This window comes from Piliocolobus tephrosceles, chromosome 6 (assembly GCF_002776525.5).
Source record: "Piliocolobus tephrosceles isolate RC106 chromosome 6, ASM277652v3, whole genome shotgun sequence".
Lineage (NCBI taxonomy): Eukaryota > Metazoa > Chordata > Mammalia > Primates > Cercopithecidae > Piliocolobus > Piliocolobus tephrosceles.
In genome coordinates, this window is record NC_045439.1 from 56735384 (window position 1) to 56757438 (window position 22055).

A 22055-nucleotide genomic window follows, 5' to 3' on the forward strand; every position below is an offset into this window, starting at 1 on the left:
AGAAAAGAAAAGAAAAGAAAAGAAAAGAAAAATCATGTTGACTTCTTCACAATTAATCATTTTATTTATGCCTGAACAGAGTTTCATTACATGGAAGTTAGGTTCTGAATATCATGCTCACAGCCTTATACATATGCATTGCTGCTTCATGAACAGATCACAGCATTAAGATGACCTTTTTTGAGGGGAATAAATATCATTAACTTCAAAGAAAAGTCAAGGAGGCTTATATGTTTATGTAGTGATATAAAAAGAATACTTTGTATAGTTATGTAAATAACATCATTTCTCACATAATAAAAAATAGTTATTACTAAGGAGTTAGCAGATTTTTCTATGAAAATATTCAATGTATTCAGGTCAAATATAAATAATGAGTAATACTGAAAAGGCAAAGTCAATCTGGTTTAAATAGGCTTGTATAAATATGGCTTACCCTGTGAATTATGAATAAATTAGATTAAGTCGGTATTTTAAAGGCTTATACAATGTATGTATTCAAAATATCATATTGTACATGATAAATATATATTTTTATTTGTCAATTGAAAGAAAAGTTAATTTTTAAAAGTTGATTAAGTAGGTTATAACCATAACTGTTTTTATGACTTTTAAAGTCTTTTATTTAATAAATTCAGTCTTTCCTTTCTCCTTCTGTTTACCCTGTCTTGTTTGTCCTAACCATATATGACGCCCCTGTTGCTGGTTCACTAGCTCCATTCTCTATGCTTGCTTATAATTTCATCCTTGACTCACTCATCCTAACTACTTTGCCTTTTCTGCATTTTTAAGCTATCTTACTTTTTTTTATTGATCTGCCCTGTTCCTTGGCCACTCTCTCTTTTTGCTTTTGCCAGTGGATTGAAAATATCTAAAAATAGTCTTAAAATCTTTTATGCTATGGGTTCTATGGTTCTAATAAAACTCTACAAGGATTTTCAGGACAATTTAGAAAGCCCACAATAACCTCAAAAATAAGACTTTTAAAAAAGTGAAAGAAAAAAGGAAAGGAAAGAAAGATACATTTTATATACAAGATATTTACTTTCCTGAATGTACATTAAGGTGTTTTTAAAAGCTATGAACACATGTAAATGTTTTTACATTTAGAAATGTTTCTACAGGCTATGTAGAACAAAATTTATATTTATAAATCCTGTTTCGTTAAACACAACTTATAATAGATGGTCTCAATGTACACTCATACAAGATTTATGTTACTGAGTTTATTGTAGGCTTTAAACAACAACAACAAAAATCCCAATAAGATAATATGACCTTTTCTAACCAAAGCAGTCAATTTGAAAGTTTGTCCGTAATTAGACTACAAGAACAAAAACAATTCTACTCTTACAGAAATCACAAGAACTGGCATGCTAATTGAGTCAAATGATATATATGATTCCCAATTTCTGTTTATCTCATTATCACATGTATATAGAAACATATATACTCATAATTTTTAGTTAAAGAAACATCATCAAAATGGGTTTATTTTATTTCATACCTGTATTGAGCTGATCATTGTGCTAAGGGCAAATACTGTGGCTGAATCTCTCAAAGTTGACTGACTATCAAAGGTTCCCTGAGTATCCATCAATAACACTGCAACCTACAGGCAAGAAGAGTACATTAGTGATATTTTATAGAACATCTAGGTCATTAGGGTTACCATAACATTAGTATCATAAGAACTAAAGCAAACCATTATTAATGAATACTATTTCAGATAATTTCTTACACATACCATGAATGCCACAGAAAATAAAAATATTAACTGCTGATTACTATTATAAATAATTTTTACCAGTAATCCAACATTACAGAAACTTTATATAGCAGTGAAACAAAATACAGATGTTACTTGCTGATCTGCTGTTCTATCATGGTTATAATTTTACCTACCCTGATCACAAGAAAAGGAAACAAAGATCGTGCTATAGGATGCTACCCCACTTTAAGCTTCACATCAAATGATCAAAATTAATTTTCAAAAGTGCAACTTCAAGGATCCTAAAAAGTAGTAACTGTTACAAGTGAAAACTCAATTTTATTTAGGAAGTTAGCATCATACCTTTTTACCATCAGGTTTATTGATAAGGAAGACTTCACTCCATATCTGAATTCCTGTGGTCTCTCGTTCAGATCCACCTCTCCATGAGAAACCAGTCAATGGTTCATTGTAATCTCCAACCCAATCAACTGATTCCTATAAAATAATAAAGTCTATGGTATGGAACTTGATATGTGTGTATAGTTTTTTTTCCATTCATCCATTCTGATTCTTATCCCTCTCCAATTCTAGTTAAAAGGAAACAACATATGCACATCTATTGCATCGATACAATCACTTTATTCATCCAAAAAATAATTACAGAGGAGTAACCATCTGCCACATTTTTGATATGTCCTGGGGATATAAAAATGAAAAGATACCATTGCAAACCAGAGGAAATTCACAGCCTAACAGCGAGACAGACATGCAAACAAACCATTATGATGCAATAAATGCATGCCAAAATGGAAGTATATATAATGCATAAATGGTAGCATAAAAAAGAAATAACCCTTGGTCAGGAAAGACCACATAGGATGTTTGAGCTAAGACTTGAAAAATATTTAGGAATTTTCCAGGGGAGCAAATTTGGAGAAGGCATTCCAGAAAGGAAGGCAGGCAGGCAGGCAGAAAGGAAGGAAGTGGAGAGCATATTATGCTTTGGTTTTGGGGGAGGAGGAAGCAAGCAGCAGGAAAAGTCTGGACAGATGGCCAGATTCTGAAAGGCCTTGTAAGGTGCTTAAGGGAGTCAGATTTTATCCTGCAGGCAATGGAAACTTATGAAGAAGCAGAGATGAATTATCATCATAGTTGTGGTAGAGAGATACTATTCTAGAAGTAAGTAGGGCTAGTTAGTAGGGAAGGGAAATGATAGCTAGAAAGGATAAGGGGGGGTGCTATAATAAAGGTCAAAAATATGATTGAGGGCCTGACCAGGGCCGGGACAGCAGGAAGGAGTAGACAAGTACTGATACAAGTGGGGTTTGAGAAGCCAACGGAAGAGAGAATAGGCAAAACTATCAATTGTATAAAGGCTGGAGATCAAGTTGGATAAGGAATGGAAAACATCCCATAGATTTAGTAAGTCAGTAATTGGTGACCTTGGTTGATAGTAGTTACCCCCATTTTGATATTTGTTACAGAGAATAAGTTATTAGTTTTTGGAAGATCTCATTAGATAATTCTCCAATCTAAAATCTTACATTAACGAATGCAGAGGAATTTGGGAGAGGACTACTTGGACTGATAAAAAATCTACATAAACTAATTTAAAGAAAAACTTATTTAATTATATCCTATCTTGTTCTAAAAGGCATTTTAAACTCTTATCAAGCACTTTGGTTCTTCTATGAATTTGTTTTATTATCTGTTTCAATAACCTATTCAATCTTATTTCTTCTTTATCTCCAATACTTAATTTCCACTCAAGGGAAGAAGGTGTACACTCTGTTTAATACATATATCCAGAATGTCCATTTTTCCTTTTCTGATCCAGATCCACACATCTTCAAAATCTATTCTAACTCCCAATATCTCTATGAAGCTTTCTCCGTTACTTTTGCCCACAATATGCCCTTCCCTGAACTAAGAAATATATCGATCAGGCCGGGTATGGTGGCTCATGCCTATAATCCCAGCACTTTGGGAGGCTGAGGCGGGCAGATCACTTGAGGCCAGGAGTTCAAGACCAGCCTGGCCCACATGGTGAAACCCTGTCTCTACTAAAAATACAAAAGATTAGCGAGGCGTGGTGGCACATGCTTGTACTCCCTGCTATTTGGGAGGTTGAGGCAGGAGAATCCTTGAACCCGGGAGGCAGAGGTTGCAGTGAACCAAGATTGTGCCACTGCACTCCAGCCTGGGTGACAAGAGTGAAACTCCATCTCAAAAAAAAAAAAAAAAAAAAGAAAGAAAGAAAAAAATCTATCAATCACCATATCACCATGTAATGATGCTCTAAATATTCCACCTATCGTTATTCTGTCTCCTTGGCCAAACCGTGAGATGCCTAAATGCAAAATCTATGGTATGTTTTCTTTGGTATCCACCATAGTGCCTAGCACAATCTAGGACATTTAGCAGGTAGTCAATAAATAATTACTATTGAGGTGGAAATTGAAATTTTTCCAATAAGGTATTACCTGGAAAAATGTCTTGGGACGCATACTTCAATGAATAAATTGTGATTATTATTAATTAGCACAATAACATTTCTATAACATTCACTCTGAGTCAATGATCTACATTGAGATATTAATAAAAACCATAAGCCTGAAAAACAACCTTGAAGGATAAGGAAAACATGCCCAGCTAATTTTTGTTTTTGTTTTTGTTTTTAGTAGAGATGGGTGTCACCATGTTGGCCAGGATGGTACTGATCTCTTGACCTCATGATCCACCCGCCTCGGCCTCCCAAAGTGCTGGGGATTACAGGCGTGAGCCACAGTGCCCGGCCAGCAATTTATTTTCAAATGCATCAAAGAATAACTTGGAGTGATGGCTGGAAAGAGGGATGAATAGATGGAGTCATAAGTGATGAAGCAGGAATACTAATGTTAATGGTAGAATCTGGGTGGTGGATACCAAGATGTTTAGTACAAAATTCTTTTAACTTTGCTATATGCTTGAAATATGTCATACCAAATGGTGGAAAAAAGTGATTACAATACAAAAGTTATGTGACATTTTAAACACTATAACATTTAAGTTTATAATCAGGATATTCTGTGTCTATTTTTTAAAGAATAAAAATATAAGTCATATTCTAAGGGACATGCAACAAAGCAGCTTCAGAGAAAATTGGTCTGTGTAGTTTGGTTCCCAAAGCACTGAGGTTGGAATGGTTACACCACAGCATTTCTTTAGCTGGTTCATATAGAGGGTACATAATAATAGAAATGAAAATTTTGAACACCATTAAACAAAAACACAAAGTGACAGAAGCACAAAAGAAAGAAAACTTTTTGAAGTACTTCCTGCATACCTGGTTGTACATGTATCTCAACATGAAGTCCATCAGGAATGATTTTCCTTTTCTAAATGCTCCAGCAACAGATACAGCAACAACCTCCTTGTCTCTGACAGCCTCTGAGAGAAGGATCCGATTTAATGCAGTTTCATCTAACTCAAAGGAATGGTCATCTTTGACAATGAGGACTTGGACTGGTCCTGCCTTTTTCACTGGCTCCTCCTCTTCTGAGCTCCATTCATATGTCTTTTCCGAAAATCCACCTGTTGAACAGAGCAGTGACTGGTTCAGCTAATCATCTCAAAGTGCCAAGAAATGTATATGTATCTCTCAACTCTCAAACATCTGACACAGGAGCATACTGGAATTAGAAATGCTCGTTTTATGCTGGGTGCCATGGCTCATGCCTGTAATCCTAGCACCTTGGGAGGCTGAGGTGGGAGGATCGCTTGAGCCCAGGAGTCAAGAGCACCCTGGGCAACATAGCAAGATTCTGTCTATATAAAAAATTTTAAAATTCGCCAGGTGTGGTAGTGCGTGCCTGTGGTCCCAGCTCTCAGGAGGCAGGGGTGGCAGGATCACTTGAGCCCAGGAGGTCAAGGCTACAGTGAGATATGATTGTGCCACTGCACTCCAGTCTGGGCAACAGAGGGAGACCCTGTCTCAAAAAAGAAAAAAGAAAGAAAAGAAATGTTTGTTTTAGTGACATATTTTAATGTCATTCACACTATATTCCAGAAGGACTTACATTTGTTCTTTCTGATCATATGACTGAAACAAAAAAATTTTTCAAGAAAACTCTAAGTCAGTGCAGATGTCTCTGTTTGCTGAGTCAGAAAGAAAATGAAAGCAAAGCACTCTACTTTTGGAGCAGAGGAATAAAATGGTTTTAGTTCACACATTATCCCCCAGAAATAGCTTATTTACATAAAGGATCCTTGCAATACTTTTTAAAGCTGAACATACATAGGAAGAAATACAGAGAAGGGCTCGGAATCACAGATTCTCAAGCATGCTATTGGTATTATTATATAGATGAGGAAATTAAAGCCAAAGACGTGACTGACCTTGCCCAAGAGATGGAAATGGAATTTAGAAGAAAGGAAATGGTAGACTTCCTCATATAGGATTTCTATATCTTTCTCATGTTATTTATTTAATCCTTGTAATGTTCCGGTAAGGTATTTATTATTATCTGTATTTTTGACACATGAGAAAATTAAGAATCTAATTAAATTTCCCAGAAGCACAATTATTAGAAAGTGACAGATTACAGGTCCAGGTTCACATGGACAGTAACTGCCAACCTGGGATTAGATTGCAAGAGTCAAAACTTTCATCCCAGATCTTTCCATTATGATAAAAAAAAAAAAAAAAATCTGCCTCTTTGGTAGCAATCAAATAACTTTTGGACAGTACATACATAGGCTCGTTTGCTTTGTATCATAAGAACAGAAAGTCTATACATACACCAATTAATTTCTCAGATCAGATATACGATCTAGCCTCAAAGAAACCTTCAATAATTGCTATTGTAGAAACCTTAATCCCCAATGTGACAGTATTTAGAGATGAGGCCTTTGGGAGGCCTTAGATTAGGCTTAGATTAAGTAATGAGGGTCTCCCATCATAGAGTTAGTTCCCTTATAAGGCAACTAAGGAACCAGAGCCTCTTTTCTCTGAATTGTGAGGATACATGAAGAAAGCAGTCTATGAACCAGGAGGAAGACCCTTACAAAAAATCCAGCCCTGCTGGCATTCTGATCTCATCCAGCTGCCAGAACTGTGAGAAATAAATGTTTGTTGTTTAAGCCACCCAGTCTATGATTTTCTGTTATAGCAGCCCAAGGTGACTAAGACAATAATACTAATTTTGAAACAAACTGGACTCTTAAATTATCTTTTATCTAAATTTTTGAAAATATCTTTAGGTAGACATTCTTCATGATGTCTATTTGATAAGAAGTTTTATAACTAGATGAAAGCAAGGCAATCATATCTCTTGGCATAATTTTTAATAAGTCTTCAGATCACATTTACATATATATCACATTGATAATTTTATTGCTGTTCATCTATAAAATAATGCTATTGAAATACTGAAAATACATAATTTTAGTTTTGCATGAGTAGAGATAAACATACACCACTACTTTCTGAGCAATCGTACAAAGCATCTAGAGACAACAGACCTTTGCCTATAGCCACAAATCAGAGTTGTTCTCTCTGCAAAGTTAAGAAAAGTTGACTTTTTATCTGAAAGATAATAGCTTCTCTATTGCCGTATCACAGGTGCTGGAGTCAGAGAGCCTTTGTTTAAACCCCAGCCTTACAATTTACAACATAAAGTTGTGGAAATTATTTAGCTTCCCAATGACTCACTATGCTCCATTTTAAAAAGATTAATAATGGTACCCATATCAGAAAGCCTTTGTGAAAACTAAACAAAGCAATTTCCATTCAATAAAAATTGAAGAGTCTGACAAACAGTACATGCTTAATTAATGGTGACGGTTATTAATACTATTATCTATTCATGTTTGATTACAGTCCTACCTACCACCTAATTTCAGCCTCATTACAAAGGCCCTTTTTGAGAATAGCAAATACACATTTTATTTGATGATGCTCCTTGCCTATGATTTAATTATGACCTGAGCACACAAATGTGAATCACGGACCCAAGCTAGACATAATATTTTGGATAGACAAACATCTTTGGTGCAGAAAACTAGATCATAACTTTCTATAGACTGAAATAATTGTTTGTAACAAACTACACATATGCAAAAGGTACTTGAGAATGCACATAGAAATGGAATTTCTGGGTTGTAAGTTTTTCAAATACTCAACTTTAACACATGATGCAAAATTGTCTTTTGCTAAGTGGCTATATAAATGTTTCACTTCCACCATCAGTTTAACATCCTATTGATCCATATCCTTTCTAACACTTGGTTTTATCTGACTTTGTTTTTGTCAATTGCAGAGGTATAAATTGGTATCTCACTGTGGTCTTGATATACATTTCTCTAATTGCTAACAAGGTAAGCATCTCCTTTTATCCATTTTTCTATTAGGTAGTTTGTCTTTCTCACTGATTTGTAGTTCTTTATGTATTTTGAATGCTAGCCCTTTGTTAGTTATATGCGTAGCAAAAGTCTTCTAGTTTCTAAGAGCTTGCCTTTTCATTTTCTTTCCTTAAGCTATAATTGATGAAAAGGCATTCTTAATTTTAATGTAATAGATTTTATTAATATTTTCTTTCATGGTTAACATTTTGTATGCCATGTTTAAGAAATGATTCCATATACAAGATCTGAAAGATAGTCACATATATTTTATTTTTTATTTATTTATTTATTTTTTGAGACAGAGTCTTGCTCTGCCGCCCAGGCTAGAGTGCAGTAGCGCGATCTCGGCTCACTGCAAGCTCCGCCTCCCGGGTTCACACCATTCTCCTGCCTCAGCCTCCTGAATAGCTGGGACTACAGGAGCCCGCTACCACGCCCGGGTAATTTTTGTGTGTGTTTTTAGTAGAGAAGGGGTTTCACCGTGTCAGCCAGGATGGTCTCGATCTCCTGACCTCGTGATCCGCCAGCCTCAGCCTCCTAAAGTGCTGGGATTACAGGCATGAGCCACCACGCCCAGCCAATAGTCACATATATTCTTCTAAGTGTATTTGTATTTGTTTTTGTTTTTGAGACAGGGTCTCACTCTGTTACCCAGGCTGGAGTGCAGTGGTGTGATCTCAGCTCACTGCAACCTCCACTTTCTGAGCTCAATTGATCCTCCCGCCTCAACCTCCCGAGTAGATGGGACTACAGGCACAGGCCACCACCAAGTCCCACTAATTTCTGTATTTTTTATAGAGATGGGGTCTCACCATGTTGCTCAGGCTGGTCTCGAACTCCTGGACTCAAGTGATCCACTTGCCTTGGCCTCCCAAAGTGCTGGCATTACAGAAATGAACCACCGTGCCCAGCCTTTTCTAAATTTTAAAGTTTGCTTTTGATATTTAAGTTCCTAGTCCATCAGAAGTTGTTATTTGTAGGGTGGAAGACAGAAAGCCATTTTTTTAAAAAATATGAGAAACAAATTTTTTCAGAGCTCTGTCAAAGCCCCTTCTTTCCTCAAGTGGTCTGCCATGAGATCTTTGTCATAAATAAGAGTTTAACACACACACACACACACACACACACACACACACACACGGACTCATTTCTGAGCTCTCAATTCTGATCCATTCATCAATTTGTCTATATCAGCACCAAAATTACACTATCCTAATCAAAATAGCTTTATAAAAAGTTATCGTATATAGTATGGCAACCTCTTATCCTTCTAATTATTATTGGTCTTGACTATTTTAACCCTTTCCATATAAATATTAAAATCAATCTGTTAGTTGAACTCTTTACTGAAGTTATATTAAATTTATAGATCAATTTGAAATGAATCAATACCTTCATGGTATTAAGTCTTCCAGTACATTAACATGATCTATCTCTCCATCTATTTTTGGTCTTTAAACTCCTTCAGTAATGTTTTTATAATTTGGGGGAGTAGGAAGAGGTTTATTACATTTAGTCCCAGGTGCACTGTAGTTTTTGTTGCTATGACTGGTTTATTTGTTGTTTTAATTATATGTTCCAGTTGTTGCTTGGATAATGAACTGTAATTAGCTTTAATGCATTGGTCTCACATTGAAGCATTTGTTAAACTTTATTATTTCCTGTAAAATTTATGTAGATTCTTTTGGGTTTATTTTTAATGTAGAAACAGAAATACAATTTTCAAATAATGACAGTTTCCAACTTTTTAATCTTTATGTATGTTTTTTCTTTTTCTTAAATTATTAGACATTCAATGCCATGTTGAATAGAAGGGGTGATAATGGACATAACTTTTGATTTCAGTAGGCATAACTTCCTGATTTTAAAGGGAATGTCTCCAATATTTTCCTATTGGGGTTACTTTTGTTACAGTTTTATTGGGCTTGGTTTAGTAGATACATTTTATCATATCAGATGAAGGAAATTCTATGTGTAGTTTACTAAGAGTTTCTAAAAATCACAAACAAATAATGGATTTTATCAAATAATCTCTTCTGCATCTATTGAGGTGATCATATAGCTTTTTACGTCCAACATATCAATGTAGCAAATAATATATATTTGCATTTTTTATATAAACCTAATAGTCTCTGGGTATAATATAATGTTGGATTCAGTTTGCTAAGATTTTGTTTAGGAACTGTGCATATATATTCATAAATGAGTTGTCTATGACTACTTTCTTATTTTGTCCTTGGGTGGTTTTATTATAAAAGTTATGCAAGCTTTATAAAATGAATTAGCAACTGGGCATGGTGGCTCACGCCTGTAATCCTAGCACTTTGGGAGGCCAAGGTGGGCAGATCATTTGAGATCAAGAGTTTGAGACCAACTGGCCAAGATGGTGAAACTCCGTCTCTACTAAAAAAAAAAAAAGAAAACAAAAATTATCTGGGCATGGTGGTGCATGCTTGTAGTCCCAACTACTTGGGGGGCTGAGGCAGGAGAATCACTTGAACCCAGGAGGTGGAGGTTGCAGGGAGCTGAGATCACACCACTGCACTCCAGCCTGGGTGACAGAGTGAGACTCCGTCTTACAAAAAAAAAAAGAAAAGAAAGTTTGTAATAAAAGATTGAAGTGAACAGTTCTTTGAAATTTTGATAGAACTCACATGTAAAACTTTGTGAACCTGGTGTTTTCTTTGTGAGATGATTTTTAACTGTCACTTCAATTTTTTTTTTTTGAGACGGAGTCTCGCTCTGTCATCCAGGCTGGAGTGCAGTGGCGCGATCTCGGCTCACTGCAACCTCTGCCTCCCAGGTTCAAGCAATTCTCCTGCCTCAGCCGCCCGAGTAGCTGGGACTACAGGCACTTGCCACCAAGCCCAGCTAATTTTTTGTATTTTTAGTAGAGATGGGGTTTCACCATGTTGGCCATACTGGTCTCGATCTCCTGACCTCAAGTGATCTGCCTGCCTTGGCCTCCCAAAGTGCTGGGATTACAGTCGTGAGCCACCGTGCCTGCCCTCTTCAATTTCTTTAATAGTTATGATTGCTATTGTTATATAGGCTCGATAGTTATTGAGATAAAGCTCGATAGTTATTGAGATACTTCTGGTTTGTTTTATCTTTCTAGGAATTTTCTTTCCACTGTCTTAAAATTCAGACAAAAATCAGTAAATACGCAGATTTGAACAGTATCATTAGCCAGCCTTACCTATCTGACATCTAGTAATTATAGAACCACACATTCTTTTTAAGTTCATATGGAACATTTACCAAATAGCCTATGTACTGATTTATAAATCAGATCTCAACAAACTTCAAAGAATTACAATAATAAAAAATATGTTATCTCATCATAAAGGAATTAAACTAGAAATCAGTAACAAGAAGATATTAAGAAAATCTCTAAGTGTTTGGAAATTAAGCAATAAATCTAAATAACCTATGGAATAAAGAAGAAAGTACAATGAAAACTAGAAAATATTGTAAACTAAATGACCTGATGAATGTTCTGATCTATTTGTCAATTTGTCTTTGACAGCACCAATACAATACTATATTCATCAAAATAGCTTTATGAAAAGTCATTATACATTAATGGGACAAGCCCTCTTATCTTCTAATTACTCTATCAATCTTGGCTATTTTGACCCTTTTCATATAAATATTGAATCAATATGTTAGGTTGTAGTATCTTATTTATACTGAAATATTAAAAAGATGACATATACAAAACTTGCTTAGAGGAAACTTACACTTTGAAATGCATAAAGTAGTAAAGATGTTTGACAAAAATCATAAGCTAATATCTATGTCAAGAAACAATAAAAAGAATATCAAATTAGATTCAAAGACAAGAAATGATAGGAAATAATGGTCAAAAATAAATGAACTAGAAATCGAGATCAGTGAGATTAATAATATAAGACTGATCAAAGAAAATAAGAGAAAAAACCCACAAATTACTCATATTAGATATAAAAAAGATACTATAGATCCTACAGATATTTTAAAAATAATATGGAGATATTATGAGTAACTTTATGACAGTAAATGTGATAACTCTGATGACATGAACAAATTAAAAGTATCACTTATAAAAAAAACCCAGCCAGGTGCAGTGGCTGACGCCTGTAATCCCAACACTTGGGAAGGCCAAGGCGGGTGGATCACGAGGTCAGGAGATCGAGACCATTCTGGCTAACACGGTGAAACCCCGTCTCTACTAAAAATACAAAAAAATTAGCCAGGCATGGCAGCGTGCGCCTGCAATCCCAGCTGCTAGGGAGGCTGAGGCAGGAGAATGGTGTGAATCTGGGAAGCGGAGCTTGCAGTGAGCCGAGATCGCGCCTCTGCACTCCAGCCTGGGCGGCAGAGCGAGACTCCGTCTCAAAAAAAAAACAAAAAACAAACAAACAAAAAAACCACATAAGACAAATAACTATGAATACTGTTATACCTAGAAAACAACTTAATTCATAATTTAAAACCTTCATGCAAAGGAAACTCCAGCTTCAGCTTCTCTGGTGATCTCTTCTAAACATTTAGAAAACAGCAAAGAGCAATCTTACACAAACTTCTAAGAAACAGAAAATAAGAGATCATTCTCAACTTATTTTATAATGTCAGACTATCTCTCATACCAATAACTGACAAGAACATTATAAAAAAGGAAAGTCATAAGCCAGTATCTCTCATCAAGATACTCAAAAGCTCTAAACAAAATATAGCAAATAAAATCTAGACATAAATTTTTAAAATATCACAAACACATGGTATCTATTATAGGAATTCAAGGTTAATTTAACATTCAGAGACAATGAATGTAATTCACCACATTGCATAACAGAGACAGATATATGATTATTTCAGTAGATGCATAAAAGTAGGTATGAAAATGTAATAGTCATTCCTCATTAAAGAAAGCAAACAAAACCAAAAACACCTCTCAAAAAGTAGGAATAGAAGAAAAATTCCTTAATCCAATAAATGGTATCTACAAATACAGCTAATGTTACATTTATTGTTAAAATACTGAAGGCTTTCTCCCAAAGTCAGTGAAAACCCATGTTCAGACACAAACCTGCACAAATATGTTTATATCTGTTTTATTCATATTTGCTAAAAACTGTGAACAACCCAAATTTCCTTTAACTAGGGAATGGATAAATAACTGTGATACATTCAACTTTAGAGCTGACTCTAAAGAGATAGAGAAAATTATCTGGGGTAATGGAACAGTTCTAAATATTGATTGTGGTAGTCATAACGTGATTATACACATTTCTCACAAGTCACAGAACAGTAGATTAAAAAAGTGAATTTTGCTGTATGCGGATTATAACTTAATTATTTTTATATTTATGTAGCGTTATAAAACCTGATCATCTAGTAATCAGTCTAAGTGATGTGTTGGCACATGTTTAACAACCTGTTCTTAGCAGTGGGTAGGTAGGGAAAAGTCCTGATTTGTGACATTTGCCAATTTCTGTGATATAAGTACTACCACCATGGCCCACTTCAATCTCACAATGTGATTTACTGAATGTGGAGCCAGGAAGAGATGTACCCGATCGGCTCTCATGAACTAGTAGGAGCTGGCTCCAACATATCACTGAAATCTAATGAAAGACATTGAAGACTGCTGCAGAAAAATACAAAACGTTATTGAAAGAGGGATATACACGTTCTCAGATTAGAAAACTCTATATTGTAAATGTGTCAATGCTCCCCATTGATCAACAGATTGACTATAACCAAAATCAAATTCTCAGCAATCTTTCTTGTACAAATTAACAAGCTTATTTCTCTGCTGCATAAATATTATGCAAATTAATAAGCTTGTATGGAAAGGCAGAAAGTCAAGAATAACAAAGAAAACCTTGAAAAGGAACAAAATTGGGGGACTTACACTAACAGACACCAATAGATAATTAAAATCTACAGTAATTAAGACAGAGTGATATCACAAGTATAAATAAACAGACCGGTAGAAAAGACTACAGACCCATACATATACAATCATCTGATTTACAACAAAGGTGCCACTGCAATAAATGAGAAAAGGAGATCTTTTCAATAAATGATGCTCAATCAATTGAATATTCATGTGTGGGGAAAATGAGCCATCACCCTTAGCTCTCACCATACACAAAAACCAGTTCCAAATAAATCATAGACCTATGCCTGGAGGAGGAGAAGTGGACAAAAGATACAAATAAGCCATTGACAAAACCCACAATATTAAACGACCCCATACATATAAAAAGATATTTACTGTCATGCAAATAAAAATGAAAAAATACATTGATAACTTTTTCACATATTGGATTTACAAAGATCAAAAGTGTAATAATTCTTTTCATTAGTTCAGATGTAAACTTGTACTCACAGATACTACAGGTGGGAATTAAAATGGATACAGCATCTTTGGGCTGCAGTTTGGCAGATAACTATGAAAAGCACAAATACATGTATTCCTGACCCAGCAATGCTATGTCAAAGAATTCATTCGCAGATATACTCATACATATGCAAAACACCAGAAACAATGTAAATGTCCATCAATGAGGGACTGATTAATAAATTATGGTTCATCCTCTTGTGAAATATAATTGTAAAGAATGAGAAAGTTCATTTGGAACAATTGCCCAATATATATCATCAGAAATAACTCAAGGTATAATACAGTGTGTACAATGTGGTATAACTCTGAAAAAAAGTATGTGGGAGAGTCTGTTTGGCATGTTTAAGAATAGCAAGTAGTACAGTATGCATGGAGCAGGTTGGAAAGGTTATGAGGGGCCAGGTCAGGAAGATAAGACAGAGCACAAATCTGAAAGGATTTGGAAGAGAGTGGATATTATGGGTGAGAGTAACGGAAAAGACTTCAGTGGATATTGGTACCTGATTATCCTTTCCTTCTCTGCCTTTGTATACTAGGTGTGGGTTAGGTAGATAACTCTGAACTTTACGTTTATATGTTCAAGGCTCTTGAGGAGTTACACATGGAATTAATGAAGAGGAGGGAGACTGTCTATTAACCATGACTTACATAGGCTACAAAATAAAACAAATACCTGAGTTGTGATATTTGTTTATCACTCAGTATCAAATACTGAGATGCTTTATACAAAGAAGTCTCATTCTGTCAATGTAAGCAAAATATCATATTAAATATTCCTTCTTGGTGTAGAGACTTTTAAAAATACAGAAATAATTTGTTATTAAATGAGAGAATAAATAATAGAATAGAATGAATTTGTGGAATATTTATAAATATATAGCCATTAGTTTGTATGTAACTTAAAGTTAAGAAAGAAACCTATCATTAACATCAGCCCATACATATAATTATGGTAATCAACATTTACATATAAAAGTATTTAGAAAAGCCACAATCTAAATGTGTATCAACTAATAAATGGACAGATAAAATGTAGTATATCCATACAATGAAATATTATTCAGCAATAAAAAGAAATGCAGTACCAATACATACTATAATAGGAAGAATCCTGAAAACACTATGTTAAGAAGTCAGTAACAAAGGACCACATATTGTGTAATTCCATTTACATAGAAATGTATAGAATTAGGCAAATTTATAGAAACAGAAAGTAGATTGGTGGTTACCCAGAGCTGGGGAGTAGGAAGGGTATGGAGGGTATAACAGGTATAAGGTTTCTTTTGGGAGCTAATGAAAATGTTCTAAAATTGTAATAATTTCAGAATTATATATACTAAATACACTCTGAATATACCAAAACCAGTGAATTGTACACTTTAAATGGGTGAATTATGTAGAATATATATTTCAATAAAGCTGTTAAAAAAACTATTTAGAAAAACTTCAGTTTCTGTAAAATAACAAAACCAAAAAGCTAGACTAAAAATATTTAGAGAGCAGAGATTGTCTTATTCATCTTTGTATTTCTTAAAAACTTACAGCCTGACACAGTGGCTGAGGCCTGTAATCTCAGCACTTTGGGAGGCCAAGTCGGGGTGGTTCACGAGGTCAGGAGATCAAGACCATCCTGTCTAACATGGTGAAACTGTCTCTACTAAAAATACAAAAAATTAGCCAGGCATGGTGGCATATGCCTGTAATCCCAGCTACTCAGGAGGCTAAAGCAGGAGAATCGCTTGAACCTGGGAGGCAGAGGTTGCAGTGAGCTGACATTGCGCCACTGCACTCCAGCCTGGGCGACAAAGCAAGACTCTGTCTCAAAAACAAAAACAAACAAATGAAAACTTATAACAGAAGTTCATACACAGTAGGTGCTCAATAAATATTTATTTACATATATTTAATACAAATAACTGAAAAATATTGGATTGCAGGGTATTACTAAGAACAAATGTTATGCACTTGACTCACTATTCATAACTATATATTATCTACACAATAAATATTATCCTTGTTAATCTAAAATAGGCTGGGCATGGTGGCTCATATCTGTAATCCCAGCACTTTGGGAAGGTAAGGCATGAGGATCAGTTAAGCTCAGGAGTTCGAGACATAGGCAACATAGCAAGGTGCCATCTCTACAAAAAAATTAAAATATTAGCCAAGCATGGTGGCACATGCCTGTAGTCCTAGTTACTCAGGAGGCTGAGGCAGAAGGATCATTTGGGTCCAGAAATATCAGATTATAGTGATGTATGATCATGCAACTGTACTTCAACCTGGGCAACAGAATGAGACCCTGTCTCTAATTTTTTTTTTAATTCAAAAATCCTTTGGAATGCATAACAAGTTTCCTCAGCACCAGATTTCTTTTTTCTTAAATATGTTTTGCTAAATTAAACTCAGTTTCAATTCCCAGAATACTATGCAAATCCTAAAAAGAGAGGGGGCAGGAAACAGGTCAGAAGTAAACCAGATGGAAACTAGCACTTTACTATGAATAATACAAATGTACAGCTCACAAGGAAGGAAAGAACCAACTATACAGATGCTCCTCAACTTACAATAGGGTTACATCCTGATAAAACCATCGTAAGTTGAAAATATATTTTGAAAATGCATTTGATACACCTGACCTACTGAACATTACAGCTTAATCTACCCTACCTTAAACATCCTCAAAACACTTATGTTAGCCTACAATTGGGTGAGATCATCTAACACAAAGTCTATTTTATAATAAAGTATTGAATATCTTATGTAATTTATTGAATACTATATTGAAAGTGAAAAAAGAATGGTTATATGGGTACTTGAAGTATGATTTCTACTGAATAGGTATTGCTTTCATACCATTGTAAAATTGAAAACCCATAGGTCAAACCATCATAAGTTGAGGATAGTCTGTATATCATTTCACCTTTTTATATACTTGGTGTTATAGTCAATCACTATAGGGACTTTGGGGACTTTTTCATTCTGTGTGCTGTTCTGAGTTACTGGAAGCTGGCACTCACTCCTGAATTTAGCCATGCAGAAGGGGAATCTTCAAAAGTGTCAAATGTGGAGAATAATCATATTTATATACCAGAAATGCTGTGGAAGTATATTTCTAATTTTCTCAATTGTAAACTTTGTAAAAAAAAAAAAATTCTATCTTTCCAGCATAAACTAAGTAAGATGACAAACTATGGGCATATTGCAGTCATTATACAGAAAAAAACATACCACCAAGGAAACTATCTCTTGGCAACTAAAATTAAAAAGAACTATTTCTTTTTCTTAAACTATTTATGTCTCTTCCTAGCAGTAGAACTCAAAGAGAATGACATAAAAAACATTGTGTGAATGAAAAACTGAGAATGACTTCCAAAGTAACAGCAAAAGAGTTTATACAGAGACAAAAGAGATAAGGAAACAAAAACAAAATACTAACTCATAAATGTGAATCTTAAGAATGTTAGAGCAACAACAGAGATATGGGATTATATGTAACAGATCTCAAAACACTTCCGTACAGACTCTCAGGTAGTTCTGCTGTTAATGATAGCCTTTGAAGAAGAGGGTTAAAAGGATTAATGCAGATCCTGCAATATGAAGGCCTTGGAAGAAGTCAAGTTAGTCATTTATATAACAAGCTATTTGTTTATATTGGACACAAAAGAATTCCATAAACCATTCAATGGATATCTCTAGAAGAACAATGACATGATGATGAGGGCACTGTGAGTGGGTGTGTATGTGTGTGTGTGTAAAAAGTAAGTCACTAATAAAAATAGAAATATAAATGGATAATAGATATGAGGGAAAAGTTAAGTCTTTCTAGTAATTAAAGACAAACTAATTAAAACAGCCGTCCTAAATCAAGGATCAGAGAAAGGGGAAAAAAGAGATAGCCTTTTTGGCTACCATAACTAGTAAAAAAAATATATATAGATAGATAGATATATATAGATATATATATACACACACACACACACACACAGTATTGAAAACAATGAAAAACACTTAAAAATACACATACCTTTTAATAAAACAATTCCATGTGTATTTATTTACATAGAGGTTCATAACAACATTATTTACATAGTGACAAATTGGAAACAATCTAAATGTCTAACTGTAGGATACTGTAAATAAATTATGTCACAGTTCTATTATACTAGATATGGAGCCATTCAAAATCATGGTATAGAAAAAAACCTCATCATAAGAAAATATGTTCACATGTTTTAAGAAAAACAGATGGAAGGCATAATTCCCACTAAGAAAAACAAATACATATACCTTTGTAGTCACTGAAAAAAAGTCAGTTTTAGACACAGTTGTTTTCTAAAGAAATACCTAGTCCTTTAATCATCTTTGAGTCAGCTATATTGAAAATGGATGGTTACTCTTTGTGCTGAATTTTGTCTGTGTCATGCTCAATTCTATCTCCATCATTCTAAGCTGTTATCTACATTGCAAAGATTGGAAATATACTGCAGAGACTGTGAAACTATGGCACTACAATTCTTACAATCCATTCTTGGAGAGCTCTTGTTTAGATTTTGCCAATGAAAAGCATTAATGACATTTGGAAGACAGGGTGAAGGAAAAGCCATTATTGCCTTTTAACAGAAAGAATAAATATGTGAACTGACAGCAGCCATGAGACTTGCAGCACATGGCAAAGGCACGGAACTACACCAATTTGTGGACAGTAGCTAACACTTCCACCAGATAGTCAGGCACTTGGAAAAAGTATGTGATACAGCTTTGGAACAGGCACGGAGTATAAGGATATTCAGTCCCAGGTGAATGTCCTCCAAAGGGCAGTCACTGCTGAGGACCCTCAAGGGAATTAGGTACACAAGGTGACTCATTTTATGGATATCAGTCAGTTTCCTTCCCCAGCTATCCCAGCTCAGTAGTACCAGAAACTAAACCAGCAAAAGAAATATAAAGCATCTACATTAATATCAGATAAAAAAAACTTTGGGGCAAAAAGCATCATGAGAGATAAAGAGGTTTGTGACATAAAAAATAAAAGGTTAAACTCATTAGGAAAATATAACAATTCCACATTTGTGTGCACTTAACATAGCTCAAAGGTCTATGAGCAAAATAACAGAACAGAAGGGGAAATTGACAAATGCACTTCATGTTTTTTTTTTAAAACTTATCTGAGAACTTCAAAGTATCTATCAGATATCAGTATTTGGTAGATCAAGCAGTCCAAAATCAGAGTATAGAAGATATGAACAATACATTTAGTAGGTTTGAGCTAATGGACATATATTGCATACTGCATAAAAAATCAGAAAACATGAAATGCTTTTCAAATGCACATGGGATATTTATAAAAATTAAAAATGCATTAGTACATAAATCAAATTTCAACCAAGCTCAAAGCATGGGTGTTCTATAAACATGAACTGCTCAATATTGTAGCCAGTAGCAATATGTGACTATTTAAATCAATCAAAAATTAAGTGTATTTGGTCCTCGTTCTCACTAGCCACATTCAAGTGCTCAATAGCCACATATGACTAGTGACTACCATACTGGACAGTGCAGACACAAAACATTTCCATCACCATAGAAAGTGTTGCTATACAACACATATTCTGACTATAATAAAATAAAGTATGAAATTGATAACAAAACATTAATTTAGAAAAAAACATACTTTTACCATATTCATGAGTTAAAAAAAAAAATATTATGGACAATGATATGGTCTGGCTCTGTGTCCCCACCCAAATGTCACCTTGAATTGTAATCCTAATTGTAATTTCCATGTGTTGGGAGAGGGGCCACATGGGAGGTGATTAGATCATGGGGGTGTTTCCCCCATGTTGTTCTCATGATAGTGAGTTCTCATGAGATCTAATGGTTTTGTAAGGCACTTTTACCCCATTAGCTCTGCGCTTCTCTCTCCTGCCGCTACGTGAAGAAGAATGTGTTTGCTTCCCCATATGCTATGATTTTAAGTTTTCTGAGGCCTCCCCAGTCATGCAGAACTGTGAGTCAATTAAACCTCTATAATTCCTTTATAAATTACCTAGTCTAGGGTATGTCCTTATTACAGGATGAAAATGGACTAAAATTACATATTAAAATACTTAAAACTGAACAATAATAAATCTACTACATATCAACATATATAGGATACAGCAAAATTGTTATGTAGAAAAAACGTATAGCCTTAAATGCATAGATCAGAAAAAGAAGAAAAGCTGAAAATGTATGAGCTCAGTATCCAACTTCTTAAGTTACAAAGAATAAAATATAGAATAAACCAAAAGAAAGTATAATAATATAGATGCACAGAAATTAAATAAATAGAAAAGAAAAAAGGAGAAATCACATGATAAAAGATATACTAAGGAAGGTACATGTAAACAAAATTAAGCAGAGAAAATAACAGAAAACTTAGAACAATCTTATGCCAGCTTGATGAAATGGACAGATTTCAAGAAAAATGTAAATTACTAAAACTGACTCAAGAAGAAATAGAAAACTTTAATTATTCTATAACCAAAACAGAAATTGAATGAATAGTTCAAAATCTTATATATCAGGTCCAAGAGGTTTAATAGACTAGTTTTCTCAAACTAGATCATCCTAATCTTACATGAATTCTTACAGAGAATTTTTTTAAAAAGGAAATGTCCATACTCATTTTATAAAACTAGTACAGCCTTGATACCTTGATATCAAAGACAGACAAAGAAAGTGCAAGAAAGGAAATTCAGTAACCTGTAAGCCCATGGAAAAGACACCATGAGCAAAGCTCACCCTCTGGAGTTGAAAAAATGTATGAACAAGAATTTATAACTGAAATTAAATGGTGGCAGACATGTCCGAGGAATATTGTGGGGATCTGATCCCTTTATGAATCTCGTGATAGATAAATGTGTGGAGATGGCAACTAGTGGACAATAGAACAATATTGGAATGGTGGTAATACAAGGAAATAGTACCATCATGTTAGAAGCCTTGAAATGAGTATAAATAATGACTGTTCAGAAGAGAAATCCATGTTGCCTCTCCAAAGGTCCTATTTTACTATAATGTAAAAATTAGGTCACGTACATTTTCATATTAGACTTTTTGTTAAATAAACTTTTGTAATAGTCAAAAAAAGAAATTTAGTTGTAAACATGCTTGCAAATATTGTCATCTAAAGATTAGCAAACCCAGTAATGTATTTAAAAAGGAAATACAGCATGACTATCCTGGATTTATTCTAGAAATGCAAGATCACTTCAACATAAAAGATCTATTAATCTAATTAAACATATTAACAAACTAGAAAAGAAAAACCATATAATTATTTGAATGAATGCAGGAAAGGCATTTGTTAAAATTCAATATCCAGTGATGATTTTTAAAAACTAATAATTATGAATAAAGGAGAAATCTGATGAAGTCTTAATCTGATGAAGTGAGACTGGGAAGAGTTCTGAGAAGAACTCTGGAATCCATTGAAGACTTGAAACTTCCAGGGATAAGCTTGGACATAAATTGCAGTTAATTTCAGTCAAATTTAGCTCTTAGCTCAGCAGGAGCTAC

At 34.4% G+C, this 22055-nt stretch overlaps 1 protein-coding gene and 1 pseudogene across 2 annotated transcripts in view; one reads left to right on the forward strand and one right to left on the reverse strand.

Moving 5' to 3' along the window:
* ATL1 (atlastin GTPase 1) overlaps positions 1 to 22055 on the reverse strand; it is a 100584-nt gene that overhangs the window by 40081 nt on the left and 38448 nt on the right. For both annotated transcript variants that reach the window (XM_023222600.1, XM_023222599.2), the window contains 3 exons: positions 5040 to 5287; positions 2075 to 2209; positions 1508 to 1612 (listed from right to left, as the gene is read on the reverse strand). In XM_023222600.1, the coding sequence (XP_023078368.1) occupies positions 1508 to 1612; positions 2075 to 2209; positions 5040 to 5287 (488 nt within the window). The remainder of the gene's footprint in view (positions 1 to 1507; positions 1613 to 2074; positions 2210 to 5039; positions 5288 to 22055) is intronic.
* On the forward strand, positions 21264 to 21488 carry LOC111549434 (annotated as a pseudogene).